The sequence below is a fragment of the Oncorhynchus kisutch genome, linkage group LG2, assembly GCF_002021735.2.
Source record: "Oncorhynchus kisutch isolate 150728-3 linkage group LG2, Okis_V2, whole genome shotgun sequence".
NCBI classification, from domain to species: Eukaryota; Metazoa; Chordata; class Actinopteri; order Salmoniformes; family Salmonidae; genus Oncorhynchus; species Oncorhynchus kisutch.
The window spans coordinates 41,768,459-41,782,540 of record NC_034175.2 but is presented as its reverse complement, the minus strand read 5'-3'; the positions used below and the strand labels follow the sequence as shown (position 1 = coordinate 41,782,540).

The following is a 14,082-nucleotide window of genomic DNA, read 5'->3' as shown; positions in this document are numbered from 1 at the left end:
GCACCATATTCCCTATATAGTGCTACTTTTGACCAGAGCTCTATAGGTGATCTGGGACAAAGAAAGTCACAGCAACAACATTCCCAATTGTTGGGTTGGGCTATGAACTGTGATCTGGCAATGTGAGCCTCCAGTACCTTGGTGGCCAGGCGTTTGACGGCCTCCTCCTTGCGTCTCTGGACCTCAGGGGTGCCGGGACAGCTGTTGTTCCGCATGGTGTTGGTGGCGCTGGGTGGAGGGGTGGGCTGAGGGGGCTGGCTGAGGGGGAGGTCGGTGCTCTGGGGGTCTCCACCATCTAAAAGGAAGAGCGGGAGGGAAGCAGGGTCGTCCATCAACAGGAAGACTCACTGTAAAGACTATTCAGGTGCAACCATGGTTGCATCCTAAATGGCACCCTATTCCAATAGTGCACTACTTTTTACTCGTCAAAAGCAGCACACTATATAGGGAATTGGCTGCTGTTTGGGACTTAGCTGATAACTTTTCATTGTTTGACAAATCAGTTCTTACTCTCACAATGAAAATATATTTTCATTCGTACAGAATAACCTTGTGAGATTGTGTGGAAGACTTATGCATAGCATATAGTATTCAGCATTTACCAACTCGAGAAAGCATAGAAATGACATCAATGCAACCAAGGCTGTGCCCTTCTGTATTCAGAAACATACAGTAGTCTGTAGCATTACAATTACACTACCGTTCAAAAGTTTGGGGTCACTTAGAAATGTCCTTGTTTTTAAAAGAAAAGCACCTTTTTTGTACATTAAAATAACATCAAATTGATCAGAAATACAGTGTAGACAACGTAAATGTTGTAAATGACAATTGTAGCTGGACAGCTTCATTAAATAGTACCCGCAAAACACCAGTCTCAACGTCAACAATGAAGATGCGTCTCCGGGATGTTGGCCTTCTAGGAAGAGTTCCTTTGTCCAGTGCCTGTGTTCTTTTGCACATCTTAATATTTTATTTTTATTGGCCAGTCTTTAATATGGCTTTTTTCTTTGCCACTCTGCCTTGAAGGCCAGCATCCCAGAGTCGCCTCTTCACGGTTGACATTGAGACTGGTGTTTTGCGGGTACTATTTAATGAAGCTGCCAGTTGAGGACTTGTGAGGCGTCTGTTTCTCAAACTAGACACTCTAATGTACTTGTCTTCTTGCAGAGTTGTGCACCGGGGCCTCACACTCCTCTTTCTATTAGAAACAGTTTGCGCTGTTCTGTGAAGGGAGTAGTACACAGCGTTGTACGAGATCTTCAGTTTCTTGGTAATTTCTCACATGGAATAGCCTTCATTTCACAGAACAAGAATAGACTGACTAGTTTCAGAAGAATGTATTTGTTTCTGGCCATTTTGAGCCTGCAAAATGGCCAGTATTTCTGAACAATTTGATGTTATTTTAAAGGGCAAAAAAATTGCTTTTCTTTCAAAAACAAGGACATTTCAAAGTGACCCGAAACTTTTGACCGATAGAGTACATTTTTTTTTCTGCCAAGTGAAAACTTTATACCTCTCTGTATCCCTTCCTGTCAGAACCTGGATGATTGACGTGTTGGGCTACATAGTTCCTGGACATTTCATGTCACTACTGTACATGTTGATGGATTTAACCACACATTATTTCAGCCCGCAGTCTAATCTCCTTTCTGTAAGTCCCTGACATGTCTATTTACACGAGAGCACCCAACATGAATGATGATGATGAGGAGGATTAGGTCACATTTGTTTGGTCCAGGCAGTGCGTGACTGTGGATGTGTCCTGGGCCCTGGTCAAAAGGAGTGCACTAAATAGGGAATAGGGTACCATTTGAAACGTAACTACGGGTTATTTCTTACTTTTGGGCGATGAGCTGGGACTGTTAGAGGCGATCTGCCGCATGCGGCCGCCGTGACAGCTGAGTGCCACCAGGCGGGAGATGATGGCCGTCTTGCCGAAGCCCACATTGCCCACAACCACGGCGCCGCGGCTCTCCTCGCAACCGTCGCCCTTCAGAACATCCTCCAGCTGCTGGAAGAGCCAATCGCGGCCCACAAACACAGAGTCTGTGGTGATGCTGGGCACCTCGAACAGCAGCGGCTTGAGCATGATGTCCACCGTCTTGTAGGGAGCGAAGCGTGCTAGAAGAAACCAAATAAAAGACAAACATTTACCAACTGAAAGTTCATAAGAAAAGAGGGCATATATAATGAATCATACATTTAGCTAGGCGTAAGAGTGAATAAATAGACAGACATTTATTCCCTAGCTGGCGTGAAGCCAAGCCTCGAAACCAATTCAGTCACTAATTAGGGAACGTCTCCATCTGAAACACCGTTTACACCTGTACTGTTCACCTTACACATCTTTCATCTGTTTTCTCTGAAAACTTGGCCTCCGCATTCTAATTTATCTCTCATCTGGATGTGCACGTTTGATCTTGCCGTGGCGTGTGTATGTGTCAGGTTTGCAATCCACAGAAATGTTAAACATTGTATCATATTGTGTCATTTTGCCGGAGTATCATCCAGGATAATCAGATTGAAAACAACATATTTTTCTCCTGTAATCATCTGAACCGTCTTTGTGTGTCTCATTGTCACACCATTCGTTCACAAACCATTTGAGGAACATTAATATCAGTTGATCGTAACCAAAAAATCACTGTCCGTCTGTCCATCTGTCTGTCTACGGCGGTTGCAGTGTGATAAGTGCTGACTGTCAACCAGGCAATAAACACCTGCTGCAGGCCAAACACTCTTCTCAGGGCTGTTGAGGGGGAGGAGAGGAGATGCCTGGACTGCAGTCAGTGTCCACTGCACAGCTAGAGAAAGAATGGGTTATTTTTCCTCTGTAGCTCTCTCTCTCTCTCTTCATCATTGCCCTCTCTATCTCTCCCCCCTCTCTCTGTATTTTCCCTCTCTCTCGCTCTCTCTCTCTCTCTGTCTTTCTTTCTTTCTCTCTCTTTCTCTCTCTCCATCTCTTAGTCTGAGCTATGACCAGCTAGCTTCATTGGCTTGGACCATTCGTAAGTAATCTTCAACAGGGCAGCTAGCTTCAGCACTGATTATTTCTCTCTCCCACACACCTTGACTGAATAAGAGAGACAAATCAGTACTAGCCGTACTATCCGACAACCACCAGTCCCCTCCATCTACTGAGCTCTGGGAATAGCAGTTTAGTTGGAGAAGCTGCTCAACTGCATTTAAATGGAAATCATGGAGGTGGATGGCAAAGGTTTGCAATTTAACAAACATGAATGCTTCTATTAGACTGCTTACAGTGTCTAATGAAAGCCAAACACATAATGCTCATAAATGTGGACTGTTGCAAAAATGTCTGTCCAGAGGGACATTTTACATAAGTCTAACAACTTTATACTGACAGCGGCAGAGAAAACTGAGAGGGTTTTAAAAGAGGGTTAAATAGTAGCAGCAGCAAAGGGGGGACCAACTCCATATTAATAAACATACTTTGGCCATGTAGCATATGCTGCTCTGTGTTCTATGGAATAGGTTTACATTTTCCCTATGTTTTGTTTCTGGTGTGCACTGTGCTGGTCGTGATCCAAATGGCACCCTATTCCCTATTATATAGTGTACTACAAAGGGCCCTGATCAAAAGAAGTGAACTATATAGGGAATGGGGTACCATTTATAATCTAGGTGTACATGCTGTTTAACAGTACCTTTGGAGTCTTGTGGTGCCCTCCCACCTGTGTTATGCCAGGGCAGCCGAATGGACGTCCGCAGGGGAGTATTACGCTGTTCATCAAGATAGCTCAGGTCTTCCAGCTTGGTGGAACTGGTGGCTACAGAGAGAGAGAGAAAACTATGAGATCATGTGTTTTTCACGAAAATGATGACGTGATTCACAGTTCAGCCTTTATTAGGTGAATGCACATGATCAGATTACTCTGAACAGACAATGATTACCAGCTAAAACCAATGATGACAAACATGTCACAGGGGAAATCATGTCAATAAATCATCAATTCTAATCCAGGGTTTGTCCGGAATACGCTGAGAGAGAGAAAAGAGGAGTAGAGAGAAGAAGAGGGGACACAGATCCAGGGTGACGATGGCAGGATTTCAGGCAGAGGAAAGTGAACGGGAGTTTGGCCAGAGCAGTGGACCCTGGCATTGGCAGTTCCCTGGAGGTGGTGTGGGCACTGGGCAGCCAGGTACAGTACAGCCGACAGGTGGTGAGCAATATCCAAATGCCTCGCGTCCCAAATGCCTCGCTATTCCCTTTATTGTGCAATACTTTAGACCAGGGCCCATAGTGCATCTGGTGAAAAGTAGTTCACTTTATAGGGAATATGGTGCCACTTGGGACTCAGCAAATTAATATGGATGTCAGGAACACAACACAGAGCCAACAGACACATTTACTCACTAAAGCCAGCCTTACTACAGGGATTACTACATGAAAACATATAGTAGGCTACAGCAGCATTACAGAGAGAACTCACAGAACATGCAGCCTATAGCCACAGGAGAAGAAACAGCCATGAAGGAAGAATGACTGCAAACAATTCCTGTCATTGGATCAGAATGAGAAGTGATAATAAACACTAGCAGTTTGTTATATAAAATTCAATCTCAAACTCTACCTACCGTCTGAGCCGGCATCCTCTAGCAACATGCAGACAAAGACAGACAACGTTAAACAAGGTCTTCGGTGTTCCTGGCAACAATGAAATCACCATGGAGACCTGGCTGTCATGTTTAAAGGAACAACAACAATGCGGAAAAGACACCACTTTTCTTTTGCTAAACAGCTAAATGGATGTACCAATTCTAGATTGTCCCTTTAACAGGAAAAATCAAAGCCCTCCTCTCTCTCTCTACTCCATCTGCCTCAGCTGAGCTGGGAGGACAGACAGGACAGTATGCGACTCTCTTCTCCAACTTACTTGGAGGAATGTACTCCTAATTAGGAACCCGCAGGGAAGGCAGCGCGCGTCAACAGAACTTTAATAGGCATCAATATAACTTTAGTAGGAATCAATAGAACTTTAATAGGCAAAAATAAAACTCAACGATCAGCCACTTTTATGTTTCACTTTTCACAAGCCTGATGATGTGAATTTTACTTCAGCTCTAAAATGAGAATAAATGAGAGCTCAAGTCTGGGATAGCATAACTTTAATTCAGCATGCACGGTGAGAAATCACTTCACACAATGCAGCCAGAATGTTAAACCGTTTGTTGCACTTGAGCTCAATGCTCCCAACAGTGTCAACCTGTTAGTGCTGGGCAGTGGGCCCCCACCGGTATTACCACACTAGAGGCTGAAGTAGCTACTTACAGTCGGTCAGCGGCAGCAGAGCCAGAGAGCTGGGCAGGACAGCAGCAGGTATTTAAAAACACTCCCGGCATGGAGCAGGCAGGCTGAAAGGCAGGCAGGGCGGAGGCCCTTTGTGGAAAAGCTCCAGAGAATTATTCTCCCCAGTGGGCTGGATGCTCATCAGGGTACCCAAGTGAATCTTCTGCCCCAGCGCTCCCATCCATGTACAGGCACACTGGCCGCATTCAACTGGTGACTGGGCTTGGCAGTCCACAGGCACTGCTCTCTCTCCCTCTCCCTACCTCACAACATCCACAGCAATAGCAGCGCTCCGTGCAAAATTAATACAGGTGCTTTATGAGAATGTTCCCTCTACCCACCCCTCACACAGATTTTTAGCAAGCGGAGGAGAAAAAGTGGGTGAATAAACCAAAGAAAAAATGAAAGGCGGGAATGTGATGAGAGCTGCTCTCCTGGCTGATTACAGTTTGCACTAGGCAGCCGGACTCACAGAGGAATTAATCAATGATCCTCCCTGTACTGCTGTCACACAGAGAGAGAGAGGAGGGTGAGAGGGGGAGATGGAGAAAGAGAGTGAGAGAGAGAGATATACAGTATATACAGAGAGGGAGAGGAAAGGGAGAGGAGGGAGAGAGAAAGTGAAAGAGGGATAGAGAAAAGAAAGAGCCAAAACCAGGGCACCGGGAGAGAGGAGGAAGAGGGTAGTGTGAACCGCAGAGTGAATGATGTAAGGAAGAGAGGAGTGAGAGATGGCAGAAAGGAGGGGGACAGTAGAAGAGATGGAGGGAGGGGGAGAGAAGTTAAGTTGAAAGTCTGCGCGGCGATCCAGCTCTAGCGCATCATTCAAGCCCCATGCTGACATTCGTGGACTGCAGTGAGATTACCATCCCATCCCATCTCTCTCTTCTCTACCTCTCTCCCTCCACCCCTTTCATGCTCTCAGTAGACCCATTGGAATTGGTATCCCTTTATACAAAGCTGCAACACAGATATTCGCAGCAGTCTGTTAGTGCTAAAACCAAGGAGGCAGTGTAACTTGTTTCAGAGTGGTACTAGGGCCGTCTCACAGATGCACTGTGCCATTAGATGCTCTTACATTTTCGCCTGTGACAGAGCTCCTCGAAGGCTGCACCATTTCCCACTACACAAAAATGGCCAATCCTCTCTAACGTAAGAGAAGAAAAATACACAAAATGTAATGCTGTAAAGTCATGTTTCTTTATTTGTTCTTTCAAGCCCCAACATATTATACAGTGTGCCAATAGTCAGTCTCTTTCTCTCCTCTTCTTATTCCAGCAGCAGATCATTCCTGGTTGATGTGATATTGTGTATGAATATGTTGGGAGCAGCTTTGAAGCTCCACAGATGTGACAGGTTCCTTTCTGATGAAAATCGGTTATTTTTTGTGCAGCTTTGCCCTTTGAATCCCTCTGTTCTTTGTCTCCTGTGTCGGAGTAGGATGGGCGGGGGGGGGTCAGCTGAGTTGCGAGCTCTGTGGACATCGCTTCGCCTGCACCGGTGCACCACTCCCCAGTACTTGTGTACATCCCAAATGGCAATCCTATTCTCAAAAGTAGGGAACAGGGTGCCACATGGCAATAGGGGCTTTGTTAAAAGTAGTGTACTAGTGTACATTTGAAGTCGGAAGTTTATATTCACTTTAACCAAATACATACAAATTCAGTTTTTCACAATTCCTGACATTTAATCCAAGTAAAAATTCCACTTTTATTTTAAGAATGTGACATGTCAGAATAATAGTAGAGAGAATGATTTATTTAAGATTGAATTATTTTCATCACATTCCCAGTGGGTCAGCAGTTTACATACACTCAATTAGTATTTGGTAGCATTGCCTTTAAATTGTTAAACGTTTTGGGTAGCCTTCCACAAGCTTCCCACAATAAGTTGGGTGAATTTTGGCCCATTCCTCCTGACAGAGCTGGTGTAACTGAGCCAGGTTTGTAGGCCTCCTTGCTCATACACACATTTTCTATGGGATTGAGGTCAGGGCTTTGTGATGGCCACTCCAATACCGTGACTTTGTTGTCCTTAAGCCATTTTGCCACAACTTTGGAAGTATGCTTGGGGTCACTGTCCATTTGGAAAACCCATTTGCGACCAAGCTTGAACTTCCTGACTGATGTCTTGAGATGTTGCTTCAATATATCAGCATAATGTTTCTCCCTCATGATGCCATCTATTTTGTGAAGTGCATCAGTTCCTCCTGTAGCAAAGCGCCCCCACAACATGATGCTGCCACCCCCGTGCTTCACAGTTGGGATGGTGTTCTTCGGCTTGCAAGCCTCCCCCTTTTCCTCCAAACATAACGATGGTCATTATGGCCAAACAGTTCTATTTTTGTTCTATTTTTTTCATCAGACCAGAGGACATTTCTCCAAAAAGTACGATCTTTGTTCCCAGGTGCAGTTGCAAACCGTAGTCTGGCTTTTGTATGGCAGTTTTGGAGCAGTGGCTTCTTCCTTGCTGTGTGGCCTTTTAAGTTATGTTATGTCACAAGGTCCTTTGCTGTTGTTCTGGGATTGATTTGCACTTTTCGCACCAAAGTACGTTCATCTCTAGGAGACAGAACGTGTCTCCTTTCAGAGCGGTATGACTGCTGCGTGGTCCCATGGTGTTTATACTTACGTACTATTGTTTGTACAGATGAACGTGGTACCTTCAGGCGTTTGGAAATTGCTCCCAAAGATGAACCAGACTTGTGGAGGTCTTGGATGATTTCTTTTGATTTGCCCATGATGTCATGCAAAGAGGCACTGAGTTTGAAGGTAGGCCTTGAAATACATCCACAGGTACACCTCCAATTGACTCAAATGACGTCAATTAGCCTATCAGAAGCTGTCATGCACAAAGTAGATGCCCTAACCGACTTGCCAAACCTATAGTTTGTTAACAAGAAATTTGTGGAGTGATTGAAAAACAAGTTTTAATGACTCCAACCTAAGTTATGTAAACTTCAGACTTCAACTGTGTATAGGAGGAATAAGGTGCCTATTGGGACACACACCCAGTGTTAGTTAGTAGGCTCTAGTATAGGCTTAATGCCTCCAGAAGCCTCTTGGCATCTCCCAACTCAAATCCCTCTCTGACCCACCATGTCAAAATGCCCTGAGCTGGAATTGACTAAGTGCAAAATGGAAATCAAAGTCACTTATGCACAGATTGTGGCACGTAACCAAGTAAACAGATTGCGCTCGATACCTCGCTGGTTGTTGCTGGCTGCATGGCGAGCAATCTGATTGTTATGAAGAAAATAAATAAACTAATGAGGATGTAACAGCCTGCATAAATCTGTTTTTCCCCCCTGTTATTTTGTTACCAAACAGAAACACGTTTATTTATCCCACTGTAAGACATGACAGAGTATATGAGGAGTAAGTTGCTCCCCTCGCGGGCACAGAGACTTAGATCTGACCTGTTAGTGTGGTGCAGGCAGAAGACACTGCAGACACTGCAGGGCACATAACAGAATGCAGAAGAGCTTTAAAGCAGACCAGAGCACACAAACTTCACTGGAGCCCTGCATTACACTGCCTACATCCCCCAGAATGCTGGCCAAGCAATACAGGCAAACTAGATGTATGGAAGGACTCAATATCAATGTTATTAGAAATAATTAAGTTGGGTACCTATTAAGCCCACCGAAATTTAAGTCTAGACATTTCTAACATATACTGTCCTAATTTCTGTTTGAAAAGTTAAGATAAAATGAAAGACTCATCTCTCACATGAGGTTTTATGACTTTACTTAAATTCTTAAATAAATATTTGATCAAATACGTGAAAAGTCTGGACTGAGCATAATTGGTACGGAAAGCCCATAGGTGTTCCAAATAAGCCCACCTAATTTTAAAAACGTACATACTGACATTTATATAAAATGTGATTATATTAATCTTCATCTAAATTTAGTAAAATAAACTGATAATTACTATTCATCATGAAAGTAGCACTCATAACAGGGGGGTGTCCAATATTATCCACAAAGACCAATGTGGATTTAGGCTTTTGTTCTTGCCAACCAGTACACACCTGATTCAACTAATCATAGACTTCAATCAAGACGTGAATAGTTAAAGCAGGTGTGTTATTACTTGGTTATAAAAAAAACTGACCTCTGTGGATAAGAAGCCATGCACAAAGACCATAACACACACACAAGTTTCAATGAAATATCTGAAACCGGATTCACATTTGCTGTGCTGATATTCTTGTTCATCAGTTAAACTTCCTAAAGCCTATCTGAAGACTGTTTCAAATCTCCCTTTCTACTGTTCTATTACAAAGGTACAGGTGGTGGACCAACAAAAATAATCACCTGGATGAATGAAGGACAACAATATGACAATGCCACTTGTGGGAATTTACACATAACTGTAAATAACTTAATAATAAAACATCTGATTGGATTAGAATAAAAACTGCTATGGACATGACAACCAGATTAATTGATTGACATATTAAAGAGCAGAATTGTTTTATTTTCTATTTGAATTCAAAGATGAAAGTGGGCTTAATAGCTACACTTACCCTAACAATCACAGAATTTCTTTTGAGGATCACCAGGATCCAGACCATGAAAAAAAGTATAGATTCCACATATTCCTGATATGTAGTACAGTCAAGTTCTAGTTCATTCAATGAAGTTACATGGCAGAATACAATTGAACTCTGAATTGTGTGATGGATTAAATTAAAAAAGGATGCTAATAAAGTCCCACAAGGAGCGAATCCACAAAGCAAAGCAATGTTGGGACCTGTCAGTCAAACTCTGTCAGATGGCTCACTGGAGGCTGGTAGCATACTGTGCTCGGTTGTCTCTCCACAGGTTTATATAAATCAATAAGCACCACTGAGTTGAATGCTAATTGGCTGCTCAAAATTGGATCCGATCGATCCCTGAAGAAGAGGTCTTTATCTTTGCTCTGGCTCTAACCTTCTTCACCCATTGGCAACTTTGTGAAAAAGGACAATTCGGCTCACGTCAATGTGACCTTTCAAAGTGTTGTCTTTCAGGCTGCGTCCCCAATGGCACCCAAATATAGTGCACGGTGTAGGGAAAAGGGTGCACCTCAGTCTCCAAACTGAGCCAGTCAATGTCCAGATATGGTCAGAGGCAATGTTCCCTCGAATATGTTTTCGGCACTGAGCAAATTTCAGGTCTGCTAAGCTCAAACTTGAAACTTGTAAAATGGCTGTGCAACTTCCGCCGAGTGTTTACTGTGAGCACTGGGGCTGTACCCGCTTTCATTTACAGTTTTAACAGTGGCCAAGTAGGCTACTGTGACCATTTGATCAACATGGAAATAGCGGTTCTATCATTCAGCCTACAGTAGCAGCCAATCTGTGTTCAATGTAGGCCTACATTCCATGAGACTTTCAAAAAAACATGCAGGGCTTCAAATGAACCTGATTATCCACTTGTCTGTCAGATAAGGAGGTGACTGAACATTTTGTTGTGTTGTTTGATGCAAGAAACCACTTTACAAAATACAATTAATCCTTATTCCCATACCATTTATTACAGAGAACAAGACAAATTATGCTACCCTCTGCCTATTGGCTACTTACTTTATTCAAGCCTGTCTCAAAATACAACACTGGCCCTTTAAGACATAAAAAAAGCTCTTTACCTGACCTTTTCAAAGATGGCTAGACATTTACACATTTTGTGCAAAAAGAATCCCTGCTAGGGAGAAAAACTTTTAAACAACAAAGAATATGATCTACATGATCAATCTCTGTGTGTAAAATAAAAAGTGGTTAATGTGAACCTAACTAAAATGTAAAGAAAGCAACCCAATGTTATTTGTTGCCTGGACTTTACTGCAAATGGCATTCATGTCAAAAAAAAGAAAAAATAATACACTAATATTGCAGTTAGCCATGACAGCCTTTATAATAGAATGCTTGTGACCACACACACATCTAAATATTGCACTTGGGAAAAAACCCATCTTAAAGTAGAAATGGAATTAAACAAACAGGCATTCTATTTTTGCTCTATTATAGTGGCCACTATAGACATTGATCAAGTGCACAAGGCTACATGTGTGCAAAAATAACGTTCACTGAGTAAAAAATGTAATAACCCCCTCACTCACACACAAGTGTTACTGTCAAGTTCAACACAACTAAAGCAATATCTTTGGGCTACACTGCACATTATTACATTGTACACTTTCTGTCTGTGGACATCTGTTCTACAGTGTGCCAGCAGCAGAGCATGATACCATTTGTTGGCATAATTGATCTATTTCAGGCAGAGAATACACCTGGCATACCCCTTTTTATCCACTGTATTGAAAAAGTGAGAAAGCGGGAAAGTGTGTGGTGTTCCTTTCACCTCTATAGAGGCATCAACTTGTTTAAAACCTCATTTTCACCCAATTCTATCTTTCTGAAAATTAACCACATACTGTAGGTCGCCAGTTGTATGGTGTTTCCTCCGACACATTGGTGCGGTTGGCTGCCGGGTTAAGCGGGCGTTGTGTTAAGAAGCAGTTGCGGCTTGGCTGAGTTGTGTTTCGGGGGAACGCACGGCTCTCGACCTTCGCCTTCCCGAGTCTGTACGGGAGTTGCAGTGTTGGGACAAGACCAATTGGATACCACGAAAATTGGGTAATTATTTTATATTTTTAAATAGGCTAATGTTGCTCAACATTTCTGTGGCTAGCCTACGGAGAATTCGATCCAGCTAACAAGATACTTAACAATACTTGTTCCACCACACTTTCTCCCTCACCTCAAACTTTCCAAATGCCAGCTGTTTTTCGGTTACAGCTCATGAAGTACACTTCATCACCTTCTCACCCCCGTCTTCGTGGTCAGGCTTCTCACCTACCTCTTCGTTATCATTCTGGGGACGGGCTGCTGTAACTGGCAAACTGAAAGATTGCTCCAAACGCGCATCACTCGTTCCCTTACAGTCAGTAGTGATCCAAAGCCACCCCAAACCTTTTTCATCGGCTCTATAAGAATCATATAGGTCACCTATTTTGAATTCAAAAAGGCGAATTTCACCGAAAGGTGAATAGTATTCCTCTCTGTAAATGCAGCTGTCACTTTGATCTAAAAACAAGTGCATAATAATTGCGACCGCTCATGCTGTAAAACAGTCCAGTTCAAAGTGAACGGCACAAACCCATATATCAAATCAAATCAAATTTATTTATATAGCCCTTCGTACATCAGCTGATATCTCAAAGTGCTGTACAGAAACCCAGCCTAAAACCCCAAACAGCAAGCAATGCAGGTGTAGAAGCACGGCAATGGTAATGGTCTATTTGCATATACAGTGCATTCGAAAAGTATTCAGACACCTTCCCTTTTCCCAAATGTTGTTACTTTACAGCCTTATTCTAAAATGGATTAAATAAAATCCTCATCAAGCTACAAACAATGCCCCATAACGATAAAGCTAAAGTTTTTTTGAAATGTTTGCACATTTATTAAAAATAAAAAACAGAAATAACTTATTTACATAAATATTTAGACCCTTTGTTATGAGATTCAAAATTGAGTTCAGGTGCAACCTGTTTCCATTGATCATCCTTGAGATGTTTCTACAACTTGATTCGAGTCCACCTGTGGTAAATTCAATTGATTGGACATGATTTGGAAAGGCACACACCTGTCTATATAAGGTCCCACAGTTGACAGTGCATGTAAAAGCAAAAACCAAGCCATGAGGTCGAAGGAATTGTCCGTAGAGCTCTGAGACATGATTGTGTTGAGGCACAAATCTGGGGAAGGGTACCAAAAAATGTCTGCAGCAGTGAAGGTCCCCACGAACACAGTGGCCTCCATCATTCTTAAATGGAAGAAGTTTGGAACAACCAATACTCTTCCTCTAGAACTGGCCACCCCGGCCGAACTGAGTAATCGGGGGAGAAGGGCCTTGTTCAGGGAGATGACCAAGACCCGAGGGTCACTCTGACAGAGCTCCAGAGTTCCTCTGTGGAGATGGGAGAATCTTCCAGAAGGACAACCATCTCTGCAGCACCCCACCAATCAGGCCTTTATGATAGAGTGGCCAGATGGAAGACACCCCACAGTAAAAGGCACCGCTTGGAGTTTGCCAAAAGGCACCTAAAGGACTCTCAGACCATGAGAAATCAAGATTGAACTTTTTGGCCTGAATACCAAGTGTCACATCTGGAGGAAACCAGGCACCATCCCTACCGTGAAGCATGGTGGTGGCAGCATCATGCTGTGGGAATGTTTTTCAGTGGCAGGGACTGGGAGACTAGTCAGGATCGAGAGAAAGATGAACGGAGCACAGTAAAGAGAGATCTTTGATGAAATCCTGCTCCAGACCACTCAGGAGCTCAGACTGGGACGACGGTTCACCCTCAGAGGACAACGACCCTAAACACAAAGTCTCTGAATGTCATTGAGTGGCCCAACCAGAGCCATGCCTTGAACCCGATCAAACATCTTGAGAGACCTGAAAATAGCTGTGCAGCGACGCTCCCCATCCAACCTGACAGATCTTGAGAGGATTTGAAGAGAAGAATAGGAGAAGCTCCCCAAATACAGGTGTGCCAAACTTGTAGCATCATACTCAAGACTCAAGGCTGTAATTGCTGCCAACGATGTTTCAACAAAGTACTGGTTAAAGGATCTGAATACTTATTGAAATGTGATATTTCAATTGTTTCTTTTAATACATTTTCTAAATACCTGTTTTTGCTTTGTCATTATGGGGTATTGTGTGTAGATTAATGAGATAAAAAATATATAATATTGAATAAGGCTACAACGTA

General features: G+C 43.1%; 1 protein-coding gene across 5 annotated transcripts in view; it reads right to left on the bottom strand.

The window, feature by feature from the left end:
- LOC109866085 (protein TANC1) overlaps window positions 1–14,082 on the bottom strand; it is a 267,888-nt gene that overhangs the window by 82,893 nt on the left and 170,913 nt on the right. For all 5 annotated transcript variants that reach the window (XM_031794472.1, XM_031794469.1, XM_020454642.2 and 2 more), the window contains 3 exons: window positions 3,669–3,791; window positions 1,840–2,121; window positions 138–295 (listed from right to left, as the gene is read on the bottom strand). In XM_031794472.1, coding sequence (XP_031650332.1) covers window positions 138–295; window positions 1,840–2,121; window positions 3,669–3,791 — 563 coding nt within the window. The remainder of the gene's footprint in view (window positions 1–137; window positions 296–1,839; window positions 2,122–3,668; window positions 3,792–14,082) is intronic.